At 37.8% G+C, this 16051-nt stretch overlaps 1 protein-coding gene across 2 annotated transcripts; it reads left to right on the top strand.

Moving 5' to 3' along the window:
- The first annotated feature begins 7008 nt into the window (after nt 1-7008).
- On the top strand, nt 7009-9334 carry LOC103704990 (F-box protein At4g18380-like). 2 transcript variants are annotated; one of them, XM_008788535.3, is made up of 2 exons: nt 7009-7378; nt 7722-9334. In XM_008788535.3, exon 2 carries the CDS (start codon nt 7977-7979, stop codon nt 9039-9041), a length of 1065 nt encoding a protein of 354 aa, XP_008786757.2. In that variant the 5' UTR covers nt 7009-7378; nt 7722-7976; the 3' UTR covers nt 9042-9334. The 2 variants fall into 2 exon arrangements, with proteins under 2 accessions (XP_008786757.2, XP_008786758.2); XM_008788536.4 differs by having other exon boundaries at nt 7010-7378; nt 7941-9334.
- Nucleotides 9335-16051: the final 6717 nt, after the last annotated feature.

Consider the following 16051-nt stretch of genomic DNA (forward strand, 5'->3'; position numbering starts at 1 on the left):
CTGTATTTTTTTCATATAAAAATCAATTACCTTAGGACAAGACTTGGAGGTCTCCCCGCGTCATAGTCCACTACTTCGCCTCATGGATTTTTGAGGAGGCATTGTCTTATTCTTCATGGGTCAAGGTGAGCCTAAAGGTGATGACCTAGAAAGTGGAAATGATTCAAAAGTGGCCATGAAGCATCACGTTTCTCCAACCTACTCATAAGTCCGAATTCTCATGGCGGCTGGCATTGGAGGCCTTGGTAGAGGTTTGCATGACTAGGAGCAATGAAACTTAGGAAAAAGAAGAAGATGACGATGTTGACGATGATTTTAGGCCGGGTAGGAGGATCCAAATTTACGACGAAAACATTTGATCCCCTCCTTTGCAACTTGCAATTTATAATGGAGGCCCCTTTTGAGACTAAGTTGCAGCATGCAAGAAGTCAATCAACCATGTGGCTCTCCAAGTTTGCATCTTATGATCAATGCCTAATCTAGGATGGCTCCTTTCAACCAAATTGGTGATTCTTATCAATTTAGATGTATGATTTGTATAATTATCTAGATGTCGACTAAGTTACTATACTTTGAAAAGTGAAAAGGAAAAAAAGGAAAAAAATTGGTGATCAACATCCACCAAAGATCCATGGAGCCGACAATTATTAGTTTATTATCATTAAATTTTGGCTCAAATATGTAGCCTAAACTGAAACTAGGCACATGCTCGATTTAAGAAATTAACAACAGATTTAGAGCCTAAAAGGCTTTCCAATTATCTTGGTCTATCCACCCATTAGCTGCTTGTAGGCTGAATTAGATGCTATTGTCAAGCCAACCCAAATTAAGACCCGAACTCAACTAGATTAAGCATTACCTTGTAAAATTGGTCCAAACTAAAATAAGTTTAATAAGAGAGGTTAGACCCTTAAACATAGAGTTGATCCAGACCTAACCTGAAAAAAGATCTAACCCTACCCGGCATGCGAAGATCCAGAAATTGGCAAGACCAACACTGAAATCCAACAAAACCCGACATGCAAAGAGTGTTTGTCTGAAATTTAGAAAAATAGCAAAATGCACAAACAAATAAGGATAACCATGCGTGATATGCTTTTTCGATACCAAATGGCATTTTTAGTTGCTACAGTGTATTACTAATGATCGCATTTTTTAGAAGATTATTGTGGTAATTTGCATTGGAAACAGACTTGATGAGCTTGGTATAATTGGTTTTGGTGAGAAGCTCCACAAGTTCTTAGCCCAATGCTAGCTTAACGGATAGGTTCATTTCTCCTAACAAACCCTGCCTGCTTTCCTTATGAATTGGAGAACCAGGGATGATGGGTACTGCAAGGAACACGCTCACATGCTGAGAGTCACGGAGTTATGGCGGAAAGAGAACTCAGGTCTTTGTTTGATTTTTGAGCAGTGAAAAAGTTGATAAGTGCAATCAAAACCTTAGAATAATTTGAATGTTAAAGTCTGATACACCAAGTACAGATGGACTCATTGGTTTAACTACTAGATTTCTTGTTGGCGTGCCCAGAAAAAAGGGACAACGAAGAGCATGAGAATGGAAGATGATGGTGGAAAGGTGGTGAAAAAGAGAATGGAATAACAACAGTACTGAACCAAGTGGCTTAGTGATGTTTTGGATATCTATTGGTTGCAAGACTCAAATCATATGAGGTGGAAAGCTACTGAAAAAGAGATTGGAATAACAACAGTACTGAACCAAGTGGCTTAGTGATGTTCTGGATATCTATTGTTTGTAAGACTGAAGTCATACGAGGTGGAGAGGTGGTGAAAAAGAGATTGGAATAGCAACAATACTGAAGCAAGTGGCTTAGTAATGTTGTGGATATCTGTTGGTTGTAAGACTCAAGTCATATGAGGTGGAATGATGTTTTCTTTAATTTTATCTTAATACAACACATCTAACTAATGTAACCTATAAACCTGACAAGCCAGTGGAGCCCTAACATGGAAACCAAGAAGTTCTAATCTCATGGAGGAAGAATAGCACTAAAGGGTGCAACCATTTGCAAGTGGGGTTAAGTTGGGGAAAAAAAAGGAAGGAAATTTTACAGATCAATGTGACTTGTGGCTGAACAATTGTTGGTTTAATTCACATAGGAGTTAGGATTTAACATCAGAACAAGGACAGATTGTTTCCCTTACTTCCTGCAAGAAGCAACATGGCATTGATTTTTTATGCAGCCAACCATGCACCGAGGTTATTCTGATGCCCAAAATACTGATACATGAATACCATCCACAGATAGAAATTACTTTGTAAAAACAAATTATGATGATAAAAACTCAAAGATGAAAAAGTTAACTATTCCATTATATAAGAAAGCCCATGATCCGAGAAAGAAGGCTTTTTAAAATCAACCACTTGGGAATGAAGGTGGGGCAGAGGCATTCGAAAGAGGTGTTTTTTCATACGCAGAAAACAAAAGATAGCATTGGAGAATCGGCAACTCTAGAATATAAGTTTGCCAGAAAGACCGATTAGCCAAGAGTTCACAGGGCAAGAACAGTATAACAGTAGCTACGGTAGCTCAGGCTATACAGATTGCAGTGTCTTGCGAACCTTGCTTTACTCGAGCTTTCACGTGGCGAGTTTGTCCCAAGGACTTTTTCGCCTTAGGCAAGCCTATAAATGGAAGATCCTTAGAAGGTAAGGAACTTAACGCCCAAAGGAAAGCTAATCGGTTTTGCTTTTCCAAGGCATCGCACTAATGTTTTGGGACAATGAAAATTACATTTTCTTTTGATCCATCAACATCAAAACTTCTCATGCAGAAGATCATTTCTCCTCCATATCTCCAGCTATAACTAATTTGTATCTAATTAGGCATCTAAACAGGCTGGCATTGTTAAGCAAGATAACAATGATAACATATAAACTTTTAGGTTACGCATTCTTGTTTCCTAGTAATCAGAGCATCCAAAGTTAGGATGACACTATGATTCTAAGAGAAGGAATTGCTCTCCTTGATGCACTGGGAATGTAAGGAAGCTGATAAGAACATGAATAAATTCCCTTTCACGGTTTCACCAACTGTACCATTGCTATTATTCAGTGAATGGACCTATGCTTTAAAGCATCAGGACCTCATATGTTGCTGCTCAAAAGAGAGCTCTGTTTGGTGGCACTTCTCATGTGAAGGCTCAGCAAAAAGAAAAAGCTATTTGGAAAATGACCCCGCCCTTGGAACTTAGCAGGTCCAATAGAGTATATTGGATGGTGGTGCTAGTGGTCCATAGCCAAACCCTGAATAATGGGATGAATACAAGTGACATGAATACATCAGCTAGTACTTCAATTGGACAAAGCTAGGATGCCAAAGAAATCTTCAAGTGGACATTTATATTTGCTTGGGAGAATGTCATCCACATTCTCTTTTCCTTGAATCAGAAGTAACAATTGATGCGGTTCTTAAAATCATACTAGAAAAACAAGAGGCGTAAAAATATGCGCGTGTTTCTAATACATAGGCTAGATGGTTGAATGATGTTGATTAGTGCTGCAATTTTTGTTTATTAAGAATAGAAAAAGAAAAATTATAGCATGCACTGGGTGCACCAGCACGGCACGTCGGCACACTATCAATGGCACCGAGACAAGCACGAGATGAATGAAACTCACCCTGAATGAAGAGTGGGCGAACAAAATGCAGAACATATAAGAAATGTTGAATTCTAAGAAAAGGGGGGGAGGGGGCACTAGACTGATTGGACTTGTTTGAAAGAATTAGCTCTACTTCCGGCTTTAAGAAGCTTGACTTTAAAGTAGTTACTTAAAGACTTCAAATTTTCGAACGGTTTGAGTTACCACTTCCGCTATGCTAATGCATCTTGGTAATTGGTGGCGTGCAACAGCGTGGCTATGCAAGTAGTGCATGCAATATTTACCCCTAAAAAAAATGAGTTGGCAAAGCATGTGTGAACAAACCGACCCTATCTTGACTAATGTTGATCTAGATAGCAGTTTGGAACCATGTCGGCGTGATGTTGGCGTGCTCCGAATCTAGCTGATGATTAAATAATTTGAATGAAGCAATTCTCTAATGCCAATAATTGGAATCTAAGGGCACCCTATCCATGTAAGATAAACTCCCGTGAGCGTTATTAAGATCAGGTCAAACTAAGGAGTCATGTTCTCACTTAGGTTCTAATTATTCTTAATGCATAATGCTAAAGCAAGTCGTATGCAAGGATTTTGAAGCAATAAATATTTGTCGCGAGCTCTATTAAGTTTAATAAGGTCAGACATTTGGACCCCAAACACGCACACATAGTTCTATTTTTAAGCTTTCCTTGATGTCCTTTATCATGTTTGCTTGCTTTCAGATCAAAACTCGGTGGGTTTGGTTGTTACAAAAGATCACTGGCTTGAAGTAACCAAGAATATTTTACCTAATGTGGGCTCATGAATATGGGCACCCAAGAGGAGTAGAGGTACCCGTATATTTACAACGTTCTAATTCAAAGGCTCGATCGAGCTCAATTAAATCAATTCAAATTTCAATCCCGAAAGCCTTTTTTTTTATTTTAAGGCGCGTATACACCTATTCTCTCTGAAATTTTTATTGTCAGTATACAACCTATTACTAGAATGCTTCCAACAATGGGAAAGAGAGCTGGTGTCATTGGGGAAGCCTTTATTTAAGTTGCAGGTTTGATTCGTTCCTTGTGAGCGTTAGTGAGTGAGGAATTGTAAGCTTAGTATCTGCCAAGTAACTTCCATGATGGTATAAAGACATTTCGAGACATAAACAGACCTTAGTTTAGACATGTCTCTCTACTCACTATAATAATCTACTGATTCAACATGTAAGGTTGCAAGCAAGCTGTGCTGCAAATGGGTTTAAGATTTTTTTTTGTTAAATAATTCATTGGGTTTTCAACTCAAGTTGCATCAAGAATAATCCCAGCATATTAAAACATGAAAACATATCTAAATTATTTATTTAGATATGTCACGAACATAGTATATGAAAAATAATAAACAAACGGTACATAGACATCAAGTTGTTTTGACAACTATGTATAAATTATCATCAACTGCACAGAATTGGTGACCAACCATACAAGAATCTTTACTAAAAGCAAGTTTTTTAAATTTAAGAAAGGTTACGCAGATAGTGAAATGATTTAAAATCAGTTTTGGTTAATATCGGATCACCTAATCGTGCATTCCTCCTTGGTGAAGTGATTCGATGACATGGTGTCACTTCAGAGTTTACTAAATTATTATAAGTTGATTCTGTTTTGGACGCATGTTGACCTAATTTTTATGTTCATAATTGATCTCAATTATTAAAGCTCGTGCATTCTTGTGTATCTTATTTTCTTTCAACTCTCCAATATGATCATTTATATATTTATTATTTTATACATAATTGACATTAATATAAACAAAATAGAGTTATTTAAATGTGTAATTCACGTTGTTGTTTTGCTCTCATTAGTATAACCCGCAACATCTCACTAGAACAACTAACAAGAACTATTGTATCTAATGAGAAAATAATTTTAAGATTGTAATAGCTCATGATTGTCGGGGGACATGACCTTTGTACAACATAATGTCATTACTAAATCGCACCATTGTTAGATCCATGCTTGCTATCTTATTATGAATGATTTTTAATGTTAATTTTGAAAATTTCTAATTTTGACAAATATAGTCTTTCTTTGTACACTATGCCAAGTAATGACTAGACGAAGATGAACACAAAGAGATGCAAATACAGGATCATGTACATAATCAAAAAGGGTTTCCACCATCTTCCCCCTTCCATTTGCAGCCCATCCAATAAGATATTTATGATTTTGTCAATAGATTAATGAGTACATATTTCTTGCATTATAAATACATCTCCCTTGCCTAAAAGAAAAAATTTAAAAGAAAGAATACAAAGACTAAATTTAGAAACTAAAAAGAAGCAAATAAGATACAGTGCAAATTGTTGTTAAAAATGAAGAAGAGCCTCTTCATTTTTTTTTTCATAGGCTCTATAGGCTGCCTTAAACTCAAATTCATAAGCATGCCCCTTACTTTGTTACATCTCCATGAAACCAATAATGAAACTTATGGAAAAACAAAGTATCAATCTATCTTATATACACTTTTTTGTAATTTGATAACGAACAAATTTTGCAATTTGATACTTCTTTTGCCAATAGCATCATGGATTGGTTCAAACAAAATTCATTCATGTAACCGACTCACATGGCATCTCAAAACCCACCCCGCAGCCCTCTCGCCTCATGCGCGACATATATCCAGAACCGGTGATTTCACTCGATGTTCTCTTAATCATCAACCATCTCTTCCTCTACAAATTAAAAAGTCCCGCTTTTTGGAGAACCAAAAAGTACTTTCTACCCTCCAAAAATATTTTTAAATAAAAAAATATTTGATAAAAATTTCGGAAAGTTGTTTTAGCTTTTTCAGAAAGCTAAAAATAATTTTTTGGAAGAAGTTTTATTTTAGAGTTTTCCAAAAAAAACTATTTTTTTAATCAAAATACCTATAGTAAAATATAACAATTGCATACTTTATTTCTGTATAAATCTAAAAATCTGCTGGAGCCCTAATAAAGAACCATAGCTGTAGATCAGACTTCCTTCCTTTCAAGAAAAGTATCCTTTATTTGTTTACTAAACATATATTAAAGTGCCATAGTATTTTAAAAATATAATTATTAAATAATAAATAATTTTTTATAAAGCTCTACCGCCGACGGCACCCGCAATTAAAATCAAGTGGAATTGACGTTTTTTTGGTTCAGATGCCGCTATGACGTACAATTACAAAATTCAGAAATGGGAATATCGGTTTTTTATTTTTCCCGTTTTCCTCACTACGTCGAGGTTCGCCGTCTTTTACAAACCGACGCCGTTACGCGCCTTCCCACAATTTCCCCCCATCGACATCACGTCTAGTTAACGGCACCGTTGGCTCCGCCTTTTCTCTCACCGTATATCAGAGAGCTGCTCTCTACTTCTCGAGAGTCGAGAGAGAGAGAGAGAGAGAGAGAGCTCCTTACTATCTCAAAGCACTAATTTTCCGCAGAGTTTCTTCTCAGTATCCGTAATTCTCCTCCTGGACTCGGTCTCCTTCTCCTGGTGGATCTCCCTGTGCGCTGCGATCTATTGCTGGCTTCGCAGCTGGTGGGATTCAGGTGGAAAAATCATATCGTGTACCTCCAGAATCCCTAATTCCTGGATTTTCCTTTTTGAATTGGAGCTCAAGGTCCTCCGATCGGTGGGGGCGTCAAAGAAAGGTCAGATTTTGAAGCGGCTGGTCGGGTTCGGACTCCAAATGGGCTTTCCGGCGGTCCTGGAGTCTTGAACTGGAACAGCAGATCCCTAGGTATTTTTCTGTTCCCTTAGTGGCTTCATCTTGTCATGGATCGTGGATGAAAATAAGAAAAAAGGTCCTTCCTTTGATTGTCTTTGGTATTATTTATTTTGAAATGTGTCATTTTGGAAGAGTTTTGGCTTTCAGGGTTCTGTTTTTCAGTTTAACAAGAGTATTTAATGCATAGATCCAAATCCCAGATCTCCGCACTTTCCTTACTCTTCTTATTCTAGAAAAAAAACAATTTCTGGTTGCTTAAAGCTTGGAATTCTGAAATTTAGCAGGAATTAAACTGTGTTTTTGGGCTTTGTAGATGTAAGATTTGTTCTTATCATCACTGTTTCTTTTTCGTTAGGTTATTCAGATGATTCAGTTTGTGTTGCGGCTTCTCATTTTTCAGCGGCAGAGTCCCCAAAAGCTAACTATAGTCACCATTTCATATCTTAGACTGAAAGCTAGTGTGTTTTTATTCCTAGGTTTATGATTCAGGAACTCCAAGCCTCAAAATTGGTCCGTTTTTGAGTTCAAACTTTCATAACTAGAAGGAAAAAATATAATTTTTTCTTGTTTACAGCTAATTAGAGAAGAGAGACATTCAGTCTTCGGGAAAATGCAGAACAAAACTAGAATCCATGCTGACCCATCTCTTGACCAAGATCAGTTTGACCGTATACCAGACTCTCTTGTCCTCCTCATCCTTAACAAGATTGCTGATGTCCGGTCACTGGGCCGCTGTTCTGCAGTGTCAAAGCGATTCAATGCCCTGGTTCCTCTAGTTCATGATGTCTATGTTAAGATCGACCGAGTTGTCACTGTTGATGGTGATTCTGATGATGCCTTAAACCCATCCTCCCTGAGACCTCGAAACCTTTTCTCCCACTTTCTAAAGCTCATGATCTTCACCCTTCTCAAACCGATCCACCACCTTCGCAGCACCAATGGCGGGAACAAACCCCTGTTCCCGCAGCTCTCTCATCACTCACCTGCACAAGTCTTGAAGAACTTCATCCACATCCGTAACCTCAGGATTGAACTCCCTGCTGGAGATGTCGGAATAGAAGAAGGGGTTCTTTTGAAGTGGAGGGCAGAGTTTGGGAGTACCCTCCAGAATTGCGTGATTTTGGGAGGTACCTGGGTAGACCGAAAGCCTGCTTCTGCCGAGCAGGAAATAGCATTAGATGACAATGGGAGCATACCTGAATCTTTCTACACAAATGGAGGGCTGAAACTTCGTGTGGTCTGGACAATCAACTCCTTGATCGCTGCTTCAACCAGACATCATCTCCTGCGACCAATTATCAAGGACCACCCAACACTGAAGAGCTTGGTCTTGACTGATGCTGATGGGCAGGGGACATTGAGTATGGGAGTGGAGCAGCTGAAGGAGTTCAGAGAGAAGTCACTGGCAGCCTCAGCATCCTCAAATAGGACACAGGTCCCGGCGTCCAGCATGAAGTTGAGATATGCTCCGTACCTGGAGCTTCCTGGTGGAATGGGATTGCAAGGAGCCACATTGGTTGCAATCAAGCCCACTTCCGAGGGAAGCTGTGGTAGCAATAGCAGTAGAAAGGAGACTGATGCCTTTGGTTGTGGAGCATTTGATGGGCCATTCAAGGCTGCTGCGAAGGCATTGCTGAAGCGCCGTACTTACCTTTTGGAGATGAATGGTTTCTAGATCAGTGGCTTCTCTCTCTTTTTGCTGCTTACCATGGTTCGGTTTTTGTGCTTTTCTGGAACTGAGAGGGCCTTCGCTTTCTATTAAAGGTGAAAGCTTCCATCTCTGCTTGGTTGATTGCAGTAGTTATCTGTTGTTTGTGTTCATTTCTTCTTGTATCTGTACAGTAATATCGGCTAGTTATATTTATGTCACGATATATGAATGGAGTTTTATCTCTGTAATTTCCTGTTCCTTTTGGATAAGCGATGTTGTTGGCTTTGCTCTTTCAACTTCTGCTATTTGTTAGGTCTGATTTTGGCATCTCGCAGTTTGTTCGCTATTTCCTTCATTCTTAATGGATTAATTTCCATGTCCTTTTGCTTTCCCTTGTGGAAGTAGAAAATACCCAAGGGAACAGGTCATCATGATGGGGCAGCTAGATAGTAGTGGAGCATCCACAACAGATTCATCTAGATATACATCGTTGGCTACATCCAAGTTAGTGTCGTGGATATGCATGGTCCACAAATTCATGTCCCATTGGAAACCCAGAAAACAATGGCTACAGATTTGCACAACTCTATTTGTCTTCAGGAAAGATGTAACTGGTGGTCCTAGATGCTCAATTTTCTATTGGACTTGTCAACAGGTGAAGCTTTTTATTTCAGCCTTTCGCTCTGCAGGAAAGATGTGTCTGGTAGAAGATGTTCAATTTTATGTCGGCGACTTGTCGTAAGGTCAATGTTTTTACCTGTCAGACTGTCGACAGTAGGTTTTGTAGGATGGTATGGTAGGCATTAAGAAATTATGGGAAAGCTGGATGACTATGGAGCTGACTAGAAGATTTTCAAAGGTTCTGTGAACTACAGTAAGATTTGTCGAACATTGGAAGGGTTATAGGGTAACCTCAAAGACTCCTGGATGATGTAAAATCCAAGAATTCTGACTTCTGTGTAGCCATTATATTGTATGGTCTCTACAGCATCTTTAGCCAGGTTTTCTTCAAGTAGGAGTTGCAGTGTCTGATTTGAATTTAGCGGAGATGATTTTCGTCGAGTGTGACCTTGTAAACTTTTTGATTAGGAATTTTAACAATCATTTTTGTCTCTTAAGTTTGAGCAATGGCATGGAGATTTGGAAGATTGTGGGGTAAAAAGTTGTCTGAATTCTTCTGACAAGGACTTGCGAATAAAGAACTACAATGCTAGGTGGTGAGACAGGACCCAAGTAAAATAGAGTTCCATACTGTTGATCCCCTATTCATCTTGAAAGAAGCTTTATCAGGAATCTATATCCTAAAATAAATAAGGTGCATGTGCGATCGAATTAAGCTGTACAGGAATCTTGATCCCCAAAGAAATAATGTGCCACCGTGATGTCTGCTTCGATGTTAATGACCCAAAATCCTTGGTGAGTAATCTAAGACTCTAGAGAAAAAGAGCTGAACTATTAGGGGATTTGTTGATGGATTTTGAAAAGCTCCAAAGAACTGTAAGATTCAGGTGGAGTCGCAGTAAAAAAAACTCTAGTGAAACACAGAAAATTCTCAGTATATAATATATTTCTTGCACATTAACTAATTAAACAGAGTGAAAAAAATTTTCACATGCGCATAAGAGAACTATAACTACATCATTGATCCTGGCTATTTTTTTCTGGCCAATAGGTTAAGAGATCTAGGCACATGCCTAACTAGTCAGGGTAGGTCAGGTTGCCTAACAACAACTTGGGAAGAAATGGTCTGAATTGTGCTAAACTTTGACTATAGATGTTAAGCGAACGACGATGGTTCATTACTTGAAACAAGACATTATATCATCTTGACGAGTTGCACCCACCAAAAGATATTCTTGATGTAATCGACAACGACTGCATCTTTGCACTAATCAAAATGAAACAATGTTGAAACTAGATTAAAATTCTGTTAGTCATACTGCCAACACAAATTACGAACATTATTAGGTCATGACACTGACCTGATTAAATGGGCAATTCTTTTGCATTGCGAGCTCTTAGCTGGCATGACCACTGCAACAGTACCAGCTGATGAAACCATGATTTCAGATGGAGCCTCCTCAACTCCTAAATCTTTACCCATCCAACAATTCTTGAGAACAAAGGACTCAAGGGTGTAGACCCATAAATGAGCTATCTGTCATTGATGATTGGAAGGTTCTGGCTCTGAGAACAATACAGTTCTAAGGTGTTGATTGGTTAGGGAACAATTAAAGAGCTGTACGAGATTATATATCTTGGACAGCTCTAATCTGTGGACTGAATACTAATTCCTGTCTCCTTCCATTACCACTGGTACTGCAGATTGTAGGCTGTTGCCTCTTAAATATTTTTGGTATATAATAAATTATCTCCACGCGTGACACTAACTATAACCCTACTACTTTGGTGAGCTGTTGCCACTCAGTATTCTAGGTATAAGAATCAAATTAGAGTATCATACAGGGTTTTTCTGTTTTGAATTTTTGGATAACTCTATGCTAACCAAAAAAAGAGTACATTGCTACACACCTCATCCTCTTATGTAGCATGCCTGCTAAAGAACTTTCTTCCTTGCCAGGTGTTTCACCATCGAGGTCGGTAATCCAGCTAAGTTGCGGCCTCCCCTCCCCTGCATGCAAACATCATGTACAGGTAGATCAGCTAGTCTTAAAACCGATAGAACCGATAAAACCTAAACTAGATCGAGCTTACTCACCTATTAGCTCAGGTGATTTCTCTGTATATTGATTGCCACCTCCAGGGCATGCATGATTTTCCTAACAGGAGCTTGTTCTGAACTGCCCTGAAATGATTCTCCTGATCCCCTCTTACATATATGGCTAATGTCTGTTACATTCTAAAACACCCATTTCAAAGGGAATCAATAGTTACAAGAGCATTTGGCTCAGGTGGGAAGAAAAACTCCCAAGTCACCGGACCATTAGCCGAAGTGCCTTCCTTCGCTGCCCAATCAGCAGGCACATTACCATGCCTGCCTTCCATAATGTCGAATAGCTTATTTTAGCAAGCAGACCTTCCACGCAAGGGAGACCTTTTTAGCAGAGTCTTTTATATATGTAGCAAAGGAACAAGTAAATGAAGTAAACGATGCATGATCAGCGTTTATAAAAGTCTATTTATGAAGGTGCACGAACACAATCCAGCGAAATGCATGTCATTCAGTCATTGCCATTGCATCTTGATGCCTTTTTTTCTGTTTTAAAAAGAGAAATAAACTGACACCTACATTAATCATTAGAGCTATAAAAGGTCCACAATAAATCAACTGGATTCAAAACCATAACCTCCAAACGAGAATCCCTGCAGCATGTCCGAGCCTCAGTTAATCTACATGAAAGTCAACCTGCAAGAGCATATATCTGAAGTCCTTATGCACTCTGACATTCATTACTTTCGCAAAATCTTCACATAGTTCTCGTTACGTCAAGTTAGTTCTAGCTGCCAGCGAGTATCAGGTTTCCATTTTCTGAATGACCAGGGGAAGCTCAGGCTGCATAAGTGCAGCTTTAAAGCCTTCGTTGCAACAAATGGATGTACTGTAATTAACAATAAGGATTTCAACAATGATCAAGAGCAAAAGCATTCAAAATATATGGACCACTTTTGAGATACTACAAATTATCATAGGCTCTCTCAATAAACAAACCACCATAGAATGGCATCAATACAAAAGAATCGAAAAACATGGACATTCCATGTTACAAGTAATTTTTGGGCACTGCTCCATTTAAATTGTCATGACTGCAGCAGCAGCATGACACTGTAGGCTAGGGAGATTCTTTGAATACGCCCAAAAAGTGGAAATTCTTGGGCACCACTTCGTCAAAGTTACAAAGAAAAATGAGGGGCAAACGATAAAAAGGAAAGAAAACCTGTTCTTTCTAAGCTCCGTCTTCTTAATCGCCTGATGCCCATGACAAGCAAAAGCATCAACAGTTCCAGATATTGTGAAGACATACACATAAGCATTATCCAGAAGTTCTAAAATCAGGTTTAACTAGTTTCATTTCAGATTATACTTCATTTCTCTGAATAAAGAATCACATATAAGCATATACAAATTCCCTCAGCTCATCAGCAACTTTGGTTGTTGCAAACAATTGAGCAAACTCTACAACCACAGTCCACAGGTTAGGTCTAAAATTAAAGCATGACGTATGATGGTTTGTCATTCTTTCGGTGGTGCCTCATATTTCTTTGAGGTTACCGAGTTGTCCTTGGGACTTTGACGTGCTTAAATTATAACTAGTTACTTCCTTTTGAGGATGATTTGTTAAAAAAGAAAGATTTGCAGAATACGTTGCATTTGAACCCCAATTTCTTTCAAGGATAGTTTACAGAGTGGTCTCTAACAGGCTAAATGTTGAAGCTAATTATTCAAAGCTCTTTCAAGGACAAATTCACAAAAGAAAGCAAGACATGAGCAGGATAAGTTGCATTAAACTATAGCAATGGATCTGTCACAAAGTGCAGCAGTGATCAATTTGATTTATTGATAATCACCTGCAACACATAAGAATTATTTTCTGCATGAATTTGCAGGAGAAAGATGCATGTATTAGGTCTCTAAACATAATCTCACCCTTCTTAGAACCATATCAAAAAATACTGAACCCCAGCCTCTTAATCCACACTTGTATAACTGAAGGATGCTCTTTTTCTTGCTGTGTTGATGTGGCAACATATTGCCAAAATCGACAATCATCCACGTGAAGCAGATCAACAAAATGGCTAGTGGAAAGAAAAATGAGTTTGGAAAAAACGAATATATGTAGAAACCACTTCATCTGTTACAAATTGAAAGCATTTTATTGGGGAAATAAAATGAGGTCCAAGATTGTCTACATAAAATGTGAGTAAAATACAAACCGTGTGTCATATTAAAAGTTTACTTACAGGCCTTTTAGAAGAACAGTACTTTAATTTACATAAAGCAAATTAAAAGAAAACATGGTAACAGGATAGTTAGGTTAAACTGATTTTTAATAACTCATGGTAGCCAGGGCTAGTTGGTCACAGAATAGAAATCTCATCAATTAAGAGTTATCAGCTCAGTAAACAATATAAGGTTCCTACAATTAAAGCTTATGACACAAAATTTAGATGACATAACATCTTTGATGTACCAACACCCTCGAAAACTGCAATTTAATTATTCATGCAGAATGAAACCATGATCCAAAATAGCAGGCTTAATGGTCATTATAACTACATTTATGAAATCTAGATCATCTTCAATGACATCGAATATTCCTGAAAACCTCCCTTTATTAAACCACCGTTGGCATATTCAAGGAGAAAAGCTTAGAGGTTCACTCCATCCAGAGTCTTAAAATACGAATAGGCAAATAACTGTGACATACCTATTAAGACAGTGAGCAACTAGAAGCTCAGAATACACTCCAATATTCACAACCTTTGCCCTTATTTTTGAACATTTTCTACACCATTTTACTTGCCGATGTCAATGAGTATCAATTAAAGTTTCAGCTACCAAAGATGTTAAACGTCTCAGCTAATATTGGTGAAGAACCAATTTGTCAGACAAGTGGTCAGTTATAGTCAGTTTCAGATGATTTATTGTTTAGAATCAACCTCAGTCACCTCGAAACACCTTTAATAATTAAACTTTTGAAAAATCTTGAAAATTATTTTGGAACAAATCTTGACTAAATTCATTTAAAACCAAATGGTTTAAATTTAGGGGAAAGAAATCTTGTAAGGTGCCCAGAGTAAATCCTAGTTTTACATGCTGTTTCAAATAAGTTGATTTAAATATATGAAATGTTTCATTAGTAACATACTTTTCATAAGAATGCATGTGTAATATTTCTAATGGAATCATTAAGTTTTGAAGCCTTAGATGCTTCTTTGAAAATATTTAATCCCTTTCAAGCATGGAGCATGTCCACTCATGTCAAAGTTGACAACAGTGAATGTTCGACATCTCATCTCAATATGGATGAACATCAAAAACACAATTATAAATTACTTCATGGCTGAAGCTTCAACTTAACTATTTACTCCTATGGTATAAACAACTACCTGAAATGAGAGGCAAATAGAAAGGTTTTATGGAATTAGTAATGATAGTCAACTAATTTCCAAAGTACAGGTACAACTGAAAAAATTTTAAATGAAAAATTATAGAATGACAGAAAGCTGGAGGTAACTGCTTGATTTAAGAATTACATGCAAGCAGAAACTGTATCAATTGTACGAGTATTAACTTAACAACCTTGAGTGCACCAATGCCATCCTGTCTCAACTCCATAACATTAACCAAATGATCTTATATTTAAGAAAACATGCCATGCCTTTGCAAGCAGGCATTATGTTCACTAGAATGTGAACATAACTTTCCTTACTCAATTCTTATAATACATAACATTGCTTCAATTATTAGTTTGTTTAAATATCGCCCAAGACACCCATGAGGTGTTCCACTTGATATCTCTCCCCATTATTGTCTTAAGAACAAGGGCAATCTTCGACCCACCTACTTATAAAATGAAGTATGTTCTAGTTGTTCTATCTATTCTATTCAAACATGCATGAAACTTTTGCAATCCACATGTACCAATAGTCGCAACATTGTCTCTAAGCCATCCCTATAATGACTATTGTTCTATCTATTATATTCAAAATATGTTTGAAACTTTTGCAAGCCACATGAACTAATAGTCGCAAGATTGTCTTTAAGTCGTCCCTATAATCATCTTTAGTCATCTTGATGAGGAAATTGTCTAAATTCGTCCTTATTTTGGACTAGCAAGGCATATCACCATTTTGGTAGAACAATGCCCATATCTCCGCAGAGGTTTTGCAATTAAAAATAAATATCTATGATCCCCTAATTGGGCACTACAGCTTATGCAAGTACAGCTAGGAACAAGATTGACACTACCAAGACAAACAGTGGTCAGAAGTTATCAAGAGCTTCCCTCTACATAAATGCTTAAGTTCAAGCCAGACGACATGAGTTTATAACTTTCCTTGCTTGACGGATT

Source organism: Phoenix dactylifera, chromosome 12, assembly GCF_009389715.1.
Source record: "Phoenix dactylifera cultivar Barhee BC4 chromosome 12, palm_55x_up_171113_PBpolish2nd_filt_p, whole genome shotgun sequence".
In the NCBI taxonomy this organism is placed as follows: Eukaryota; Viridiplantae; Streptophyta; class Magnoliopsida; order Arecales; family Arecaceae; genus Phoenix; species Phoenix dactylifera.